The sequence below is a fragment of the Oncorhynchus mykiss genome, chromosome 22 (assembly GCF_057628025.1).
Source record: "Oncorhynchus mykiss isolate SJ-2025 chromosome 22, ASM5762802v1, whole genome shotgun sequence".
Taxonomy (NCBI): Eukaryota; Metazoa; Chordata; class Actinopteri; order Salmoniformes; family Salmonidae; genus Oncorhynchus; species Oncorhynchus mykiss.
In genome coordinates this window covers 49,146,438-49,156,336 of record NC_143043.1, presented here as the reverse complement: position 1 = coordinate 49,156,336, position 9,899 = coordinate 49,146,438, and the positions used below count along the sequence as shown (strand labels likewise).

Below are 9,899 nucleotides of genomic sequence, written 5' to 3'. Positions count from 1 at the left end.
TCATCTGCAGCCACAGTCATCCATCACCATGTCCTGGTTGGTGCGTAGGAATACGTTGTTGTCGTAGTAGAGCATTGAGACAGGTGACAGGCGGATGGGTACGCAGCAGGGCTGGGGTGTGCCGTGGGGGTCCAAAGAGTGTACCAGTGTCTGCAGGATAGCATGGTTGGGGCCGTTCAGGCTCTTGCTCAGTGGGAACGGGAACGGGCACTGACAGTAGTTGGCCAGGTAGCGCTGCGGAGCAAGGATCCACTCCTACCAGCCCACATCCTTGAGATCGATTAGAGGCAGAGGGGCTTACACATGCTGCTGGGTGTAACCGGGACTGAAGAAGGTTCAGGGATACAGCGACCAGTGAAACTCTTCCATTTTGCCAATTGCTACCTCATGATTACCAGCAGCTGAGCTGAACAGGTTTTCTGGATAATTGTATATAATAATGGCAGTGGGCAGGTAGCCCTCAACTGGAACGGGACAGCCTTCCCCCGGGTGGTGGGATATGAAGGTGTCTGTGGTCAGTGCGTGGCCTGGATGTGGCTGCAGCTCCAGCACCAGTCCATAGTTATGACCCGGTTTAAGTCAGTTCTCTGCCAGCGCTGTGAGGTATCTTGGCTCTGGTTCTAGCTTAACCAACTGGGACAGCACTGGGACAGCACTAGCCTGCATTTGGCCTTGTAGCTTGATCCTCTCCCTTGTACAGTGACACACTGAGGGCCTGTGGCACCAGGAGGAACCTTGGTGTGCGGAAGACAGACATGTTGAGGAACAGATGTTTCTCCACACATCCGTGGCAGCTGCCGCTTCAGTCTGACACCAGTCTACCTGCAGGGGACAGACAAAACAAGACATATTAGGTTTACACTCTAGTAGGACCTAGATTTCAATTGACAGTATTTGGAATGTAACAGTCAATATAGGCCTTTATCTGCAATAAACAAACAAAATTTGTCAAATCTGACCATAATTATATCCTCCTGATTCCTGCTTTCAAACAATAACTACAGCAGGAAGTACCAGTGACTCGCTCAATATAGAATTTGTCAGATGATGCGGATGCTACGCTACAGGACTGTTTTGCTAGCACTGACTGGAATATGTTCTGGGATTCATCCAAAGGCATTGAGGAGTACACCACCTCAGTCATCGGCTTCAACACCATAGTGCCCACAAAGCTCCCAAGGACCCTGGGACTAAACACCTCCCTCTGCAGCTGGTTCCTGGACTTCCTGACGGGCCACCCCCAAATGGTAAGGGTAGGCAACAACACACCTGCCACGCTGATCCTCAACACTGGGGACCCTCAGGGGTGTATACTTAGTCCACTCCTGTACTCCCTGTTCACTAATGACTGCATGGCCAAACATGACTCCAACACCATCATTACGTTTGCTGACGACACAACAGTGTTAGTCCTGATCGCAAACAACGATTAGACAGCCTATAGGGATGAGGTCAGAGACCTGGCAGTGTGGTGCCAGGACAACAACATTTGCCTCAATGTGAGCAAGACAAAGGAGCTGATCGTGGAATACAGGAAAAAGCGGGCCGAACAGGCCCCCATTAACATCAATGGGACTGTAGTGGAGCGGGTCGAGAGTTTCAAGTTCCTTGGTTTCAACATCACCAACCATCTATCATGGTCCAAACATACCAAGACAGTCGTGAAGAGAGCAGGACAAAACCTTTTCTGCCTCAGGAGACTGAAAAGATTTGGCATGGGTCCCAAGATCCTCAAGGAGTTCTACAGCTGCACTATCGAGAGCATCTTGACCATTTGCATCACTGCCTGGCATGGCAACTGAATGGCATCGGACCTTAAGGCGCTACAGAGGGTCATGCATACAGCAGAGTACATCACTGGGGCCAAGCTTCCTGCAATCCAGGACCTATATAATAGGTGCATGGTTTTTATGTGTTTGATACCATTCAATGAACTCCATTCCAGCCATTATTATGAGCCGTCGTCATGAAGGCAAAGGGTGGCTACTTTGAAGAATCTCAAATATTTAGATTTTTTAAACACTTTTTTGGTTACTGCATAATTCCATATGTGTTATATATGAGTAGGGGTGTCCAAATTTTTGTCTGATAGGTGGCGGCAGGAAGCCTAGTGGTTAGAGCTTTGGACAAGTGACCGAAAGGTTGCAAGATCGAATCCCCGAGCCACCAGAAAATCTGTCGTTCTGCCCCTAAACAAGGCAGTTAACCCACTGTTCATAGGCTGTCATTGAAAAATAGAATTTGTTACTTAACTTGCCTAGTTAAATAAAGGTTAAATAAAATAATTCAAATATGTATGGTGGTGAGCAACCCTGTGTCTCTAACCTGTGACATCCCTCTTCCTGCTATCACCTGCCTGAACGATGGAAACACAACAGAGCAGGAGACCGCAGCAGACACTTCAACCTCAACATAGTGGTTGTAAACACTGCTATCACTACATCACTGCTGCCAGGTCAGGGGTCACACCAGTGTCTTTTGGCATGTAAGATATTGACCCTGGATCACATTATCTATGTGTTGATCCTCCAAATCAAAATCAAATCAAATGTATTTGTCACATACACATGGTTAGCAGATGATAATGCGAGTGTAGCGAAATGCTTGTGCTTCTAGTTTCAACAATGCAGTAATAACCAATGAGTAATCTAACCTAACAATTCCAAAACTACTAACTTATACACTTATACACACAAGTGTAAAGGGATAAAGAATATGTACATAAAGATATATGAATGAGTGATGGTACAGAACGGCATAGGCAAGATGCAGTAGATGGTATGGAGTACAGTATATATGAGATGAGTAATGTAGGGTGAACAGGCAGCGGCTCGGGTGGTTGTTGTTCTTGATGATCTTTATGGCCTTCCTGTGACATCGGGTGGTGTAGGTGTCCTGGAGGGCAGGTAGTTTGCCCCCGGTGATGCGTTGTGCAGACCCCACTACCCTCTGGAGAGCCTTACGGTTGTGGGTGGAGCAGTTGCCGTACCAGGCGGTGATACAGCCCAACAGGATGCTCTCGATTGTGCATCTGTAGAAGTTTGTGAGTGCTTTTGGTGAAAAGCTGAATTTCTTCAGCCTCCTGAGGTTGAAGAGGCGCTGCTGCGCCTTCTTCACGAGGCTGTCTGTGTGGGTGGACCAATTCAGTTTGTCTGTGATGTGTACGCTGAGGAACTTAAAACTTACTACCCTCTCCACTACTGTCCCATCGATGTGGATAGGGGGGTGCTCCCTCTGCTGTTTAATGAAGTCGTAGTAGAGCATTGTGACAGTGGACAGGCGTAGTTTTGTTGACGTTGAGTGTGAGGTTATTTTCGTGACACCACACTCCGAGGGCCCTCACCTCCTACCTGTAGGCCGTCTCGTCGTTGGTGGCAATCAAGGCTACCACTGTAGTGTCGTCCGCAAACTTGATGATTGAGTTGGAGGTGTGCATGGCCACGCAGTCGTGGGTGAACAAGGAGTACAGGAGAGGGCTCAGAACGCACCCTTGTGGGGCCCCAGTGTTGAGGATCAGCGGGGTGGAGATGTTGTTGCCCACCCTCACCACCTGGGGGAGGCCCGTCAGGATGTCCAGTACTCAGTCGCACAGGGCGGGGTCGAGACCCAGGGTGTAGGTGTACTGGATTATGCCCCATGAAATCAGGATGTGCCAACTCAGGAAGGCCAAATAATAATGTTTTAATTCAGGTCTGTACATGTGAAAATGTATTGTTATTGGTCAAAAAACACAATAGAGAGGGTGTAGGATTGAGACTTGAGTGAGGATAGGGGGAGGTTTAGTCTGAAACCCTACTTCTTCATGAGTATCTTTATTCATGCAACAACCCCCCCCCCCCCCCCCCCCCCCGCACCCACACACACATCTGCTGAATAATAATTCATGGCACGAAGCCTCCAGTGATGATCCATGGCCCGAAGCCTCCAGTGATGATCCAGGGAAAGGAGCCTCCAGTGACGGTACCCAGTCCGGAGCCTACAGCGATGGTCCCCAGTCCGGAGCCTCCAGTGACGGTACCCAGTCCGGAGCCTCCAGCGACGGTCCCCAGTCCGGAGTCTGCAGCAACGGTCCCCAGTCAAGAGCTTGCAGCGACAATCTACGGTCCGGGGATCCCGGCAATAATTTAACCAGTTTCCCAAAATGGCCCCAACCAGCTCTAATTGGTAGGATTCGCATATCTCCTTAAGTAAGTGGTACATAAAGACAAATGACGGCTTAACATCGTACCCATATGCCATTTACCAGACACTTTTATCCAAAGTGACTTACAGTATGTATACATTCAATGTATTGAACCCACTACCCTGGTTTTGCAAGTGCCATGATCTACCAACTGAGCTACAGAGGACCAGTTATTGTTGACTGTCCATCTTGAGTAACGGTAGCAACCTTTCACCCTCAAAATTGTCAGAATTAAGATAAATCGAGGAATCTGTTATTCATTTTGAATTTTACATCTAGCTAAGGTGTTTGGTGCAGTATTTCTCAATGTGCATGAAAATTATAGTTAGTGCACTGACTGATTTCTGAGAAGTCTACAACTTCATCAGTCAAACTTTAGTAAATACATCACAAGGTATATGCTGTTTATCAGTGAGGAAAATTACTAGCTTGCTAGCTAAGTTCCATCTCTTTGTTTGTCAATGAAGCTAGCTACAGTAGTAGCACATTGAACAGGCAGGCCCCGTTAGCTAAATCAACTTATAAAGTCTCTGCCGGATGGCGACCGCTCCATTTTGACAACGTTCTCATTTTCCATTACTGTATGCGTCTGTCTGGCAGTGTTTCATGTTACAAAACAGGTTGCGGCGTAACACAAGATGCTCACAAATGGGTTTTGAATTTGGAAATATTGACAAGTGGCAGTTGGGATGCAAGTGCACATCGTCTCAATTGTCATTTTGACCAAATCAGTGGCAGACTGGAGTGATCACTATCAAACACATCAACAAGTGGCCACTCCATAAAGGGCTAGGGGTGTTCTTTCAACATAATATTGGTGATGTGTTGTCTTATGTAAACAAGTGCGTGTTGTCATATGTTAACATGTCTGATTTGCTGCAGGCCTGTCTCACTGTTCTGTCTCACTGGTTCTATTGTAGGATTGGTTAGAGCGCAATCTGTGCAGCTGTTTCTCCACGCATGACAATTCTGACGTTACCATCCGCTGTTAGTGTTCAGGATGGAAATCAAAACTCAACCCTCAAAGGAAAATAACAGCTTCCTTAAAAACTTCTTGGCGCACCCATCCCGTTATCCCATTTCGTCAACATCTGCTGAATTGCAGAGCGCCAAATTCAAATTAAATTACTAAAAATATTTAATTTTCATGAAATCACAAGAGCAATATAGCAAAACACAGTTTAGCTTGTTGTTAATCCACCTGGCATGTCAGATTTCAAAAAAGCTTTACAGCTAAAGCAGACAAAACATTACAAACAGCTAGCAGCAAAGTAGATTGGTCACGAAAGTCAGAAAAGCAATAAAATGAATCGCTTACCTTTGATGATCTTCGGATGTTTGCACTCACAAGACTCCCAGTTACACAATACATGTTCATTTTGTTCCATAAAGATTCTATTTACATCCAAAATACCTCCATTTGGATGGCGCGTTTTGTTGAGTAATTCACAGGCTCGAGCGGTCACGACGGGGCAGACGAAAATTCCAAATAGTAGCCGTAGAGTTCGTAGAAACATGTCAAACGTTTTTTTTTATAATCATTCCTCAGGTTGTTTTTACAATAAATAATAGATAATATTTCAACCGGACCGTAGCTTTTTCAATAGGAGAGAGAGAGAAAATGTCTGCTCCAAGCTGTTGCGCATGCAAAACTCTACTGGCACCCAGCCATCCACTGACGCGAAGTGATCGTTCTCGCTCATTTTTCAGATTAAAAGGCTGAAACTATGTCTAAAGACTGTTCACACCATGTGGAAGCCATATGAAAAGGAATCTGGTTGATATCCCTTTAAATGGAGGGAAGCCATGCAATGGAACAGGGAGCTTTCAAAATAAGAGGCACTTCCTAGTTGGATTTTCCTCAGGTTTTTGCCTGCAATATCAGTTCTGTTATACTAACAGACAACATTTGGACAGTTTTGGAAACTTTAGAGTGTTTTCTACCCTAATCTGACAATTATATGCATATTCTAGCTTCTGGGCCTGAGAAGTAGGCAGTTTAATTTGGGTACGTTTATCATCCAAACATCAAAATACTGCCCCTTACACTCAACAGGTTAAATCTCACAAATATCTGTTTTGGAAGATATGACCTCTATTATGCCATTTACACCTTGTACAACATTTATATACTAGAATCAATGTTTCTGTCTAATATCTATGCAACATCGGCCTTTTAAGGTCTCAAAATGACCAAGAACATATCAATGGTTAAACAATAATCACACAACACAGAGGATGTTAAAATAAATACATGTCATATTTTATTCCAAAACAGTCACACTGTTGTAATAGTGTGATGTGTAAATTCAGTCTATTATGAGTAAATGGAAGTTTTTGGGCGATTTATAAATAGTGACAGTGTTTCCTAGCCTCAGTGCAGTGGGCAGCTGGGAGGAGGTGCTCTTATTCTCCATGAACTTTACAGTGTCCCAGAATTTTTGGGGAGTTTGTGCTAGCCTTTGCTTTCCTAACTGCGTGTGTATATTGGTTCCTAACTTCCCAGAAAAGTTCAATATCGCGGGGGCGATTCGATGCCAATGCAGTACGCCACAGGATGTTTTTGTGCTGGTCAAGGGCAGTCAGGTCTGGAGTGAACCAAGAGCTTTATCTCTTTCCTGGTTCTAAATTTTTTGAATGGGGCATGCTTATTTAAGATGGTGAGGAAAGCACTTGTAAAGAATAACCAGGCATCCTCTACTGACGGAATGATGTCAATATCCTTCCAGGATTCCTGGGCCAGGTGGATTAGAAAGGCCTGCTCGCTTAAGTGTTTTAGGGAGCGTTTGACTGTGATGAGGGGTGGTCGTTTGACCGCAGACCCATTACGGACGAAGGCAATGAGGCAGTGATCGCTGAGATCCTGGTTGAAGACAGCAGAGGTGTATTTGGAGGGCAGGTTGGTTAGGATGATTTCTATGAGGGTGCCCGTGTTTACGGATTTGGGGTTGTACCTGGTAGGTTCATTGATCATTTGTGTGAGATTGAGGGCTTAGATTGTAGGATGGCCAGGATGTTAAGCATGTCCCAGTTTAGGTCACCTAACAGCACGAGCTCTGAAGATAGATGGGGTCCAATCAATTCACATATGGTGTCCAGGGCACAGCTGTGGGCAGAAGGTGGTCTATAGCAAGCTCAACGGTGAGAGACTTGTTTCTGGAAAAGTGGATTTTTGAAAGTAGAAGCTTAAATTATTTGGGCACAGACCTGGATAGTAAGACAGAGCTCTGCAGGCTATCTCTGCAGTAGATTGCAACTCCGCCCCCTTTGGCAATTATATCTTGTCGGAAAATGTTATATTTAGGGAAGAAAATTTTTGGGTGGTCATCCTAAGCCAGGATTCAGACACGGCTAGGACATTCGGGTTGGCAGAGTGTGCTAAAGCAGTGAATAAAACAAACTTAGGGAGGAGGCTTCTAATGTTAACATGCATGAAACCAAGGCTTTTACGGTTACAGAAGTCAACAAATGATGGATCGTGTCATGATGGATCGGCGAGGCTCCGTGTCGGCAGTAAAAGGGGTCCAGGCCAATTGGAAAAATAGATATTGTGGCCCAAGGAGTGGCTGGTAGACCTCTTCGGCTAGCCGGGAGATGGGCCTAGCAATTTTTTTTTTTTAAAGCTAGCTATCTGCGATGATCCAGGTGAAAAGGTTCAGAGCTTACGGTAGGAATCTGGGGGTATGGAGAAAATAAGTCAGATTTGCTCTGGTTTGAATCACGCTGTGTAAAGATATAAAAATATATATACACTTGACACGATAAGACAAAAGACAAAGACGTCTGACTGCTACGCCATCTTGGAAAAGGAAACTAAATAGGAAAATAAATCCCACATTAATCAGATAATATACTTGGCCATTACAACAGATCAAATTCGTAGTTACTGCATTTTGCCTTTGTAGGTCAGCATAACTTCATGCCATCTCATCAACTTTCTTACTGTCAACTTTCCTACACACTGACTAGCTGACATGTGGTGTGCAATCATGTCTCCTGAGGTTGTGGAATATGTTCCAAACTGAGCACTGACATCACCCAAACCAATTAGTCTTAACAGTTATCCTATTTCCCATGTAAAATAGCCTTTCAGTGACCAATAAATCACGCATACAATATTTTCCCCATTAAAGTGCTCAACTGAGAAAATGTACCTTTCCTCTCATCTCTAACTGTCAGTAAGGCTGAAGGTCAGGCTAGGTGGCTACAGCAACATCATATCCTGTCATACATTACATCATGCTTTCATTAATGATTTGTTAAACCAACCGATTGTTCATTTGTGTGCTCACGTGAGTGTGCACTCACCTTATTTGCATGTGTGTGTGTGTGTGTGTGTGTGTGTGTGTGTGTGTGTGTGTGTGTGTAGAGAGACTCTGGGGAGGGGAGTGGCTGTCAGTAACTCAGAGATAAATAGAGAGGCAGAGCTCAGAGTTTGTCAGAAGGCTGACCTGACAGGGTCACACACAGGACCAAGCAGGAGCAGGACCTCAGCATTTTGACCCTTTATTACAAATGGAGGAACACAAAGATTATCAATATTGTTTTCAAGACAGAAACTCTTCTTGCAGAAAGGCTTTGCTATCGACATCTATCTACACAGCACTGTACATCTTCTGCTCATTGTTTTCAGCAGTTACAGTATTTTTGAACGTACTGGTGATCATCTCCATCTCTCACTTCAAGCAGCTCCACACTCCAACCAACCTGCTCATCCTCTCTCTGGCTGTGTCAGATCTCCTGGTGGGAGCGATTGTGATACCAGTAACGACTGTAGCAATATTGGAATCATGCTGGGGATTTGGGAAATATTTCTGTGCTTTTCATTTCTATATGGCTTTTTTATGTACCTCTTTATCTCTGGGCAATTTGGTCTTGATATCTATTGACCGCTATGTTGCTGTGTGTGATCCCTTATTGTACCACTCTAAAATAACAATAACAAGAATAATGTGTTGTATATCCATTACCTGGTTTTGTTGTATCATATACCAGGCTGTTGTTATAAAAATATGTATAAATGTACAGGTACCCAGTAGGTGTTTGAAAGAATGTTTTACTGTAGATGGGTCAATCTGGGGTAATATAATTGATATTGTAATTACAATGGTTGTCCCATGCTCTATTATTATAACACTTTATTTGAAAATCTTTGTGGTGGCCACATCACAGGCCAGAAAGGTATTTTCAAAAGAGACCGCCAGTGTGTCTGGTGTTAAAACTGTACAGGCAAATAAGTCTGAGAGAAAAGCAGCAAAAACTCTAGCTATTGTTGTTTTCAACTATCTCATTTGTTGGATTCCATCTCTATTTATTTTATTTTTTGTACATATTTTTATTGACAATTTATTGTCATTGTTCATCAGTTTTCTGCCACTTGTTAATTCCTTAATTAATCCAATAATTTATGCTTTCTTTTATCCATGGTTCAAAGTGACAGCTAAACATATTTTAACTCTGAAGTTAAGGCATTCATAGTTCCTATGTTTTTATTCCTAAATTTGACTAACAGGTTTGATATAGTGATGTTATACAATTGTTGTATTTGCTTCTTTCATGTAACACTACACTGACATTAGTTATCTCAGTGTTCTCGTCATAGATTCATGTGGTGTTGATACAGAATGATTTAGCTGGATTAGAATGGAATGACTTGGAGAAAGCATAAGCTTATTGTATAAGAATTTGTTCTTAAACTGACTTGCCTAGTTAAGTG

The 9,899-nt window shown here is 43.9% G+C and overlaps 1 protein-coding gene and 1 pseudogene across 1 annotated transcript; one reads left to right on the top strand and one right to left on the bottom strand.

Moving 5' to 3' along the window:
- On the bottom strand, positions 1 to 2,485 carry LOC149972879 (protein DVR-1-like; annotated as a pseudogene).
- A 6,213-nt stretch (positions 2,486 to 8,698) lies between these two features.
- LOC149972878 (trace amine-associated receptor 13c-like) lies at positions 8,699 to 9,661 on the top strand. The gene has a single exon (XM_090216375.1). The coding sequence runs from the start codon at positions 8,699 to 8,701 to the stop codon at positions 9,659 to 9,661; it is 963 nt and encodes a 320-aa protein (XP_090072501.1).
- The last annotated feature ends 238 nt before the right edge of the window (positions 9,662 to 9,899 follow it).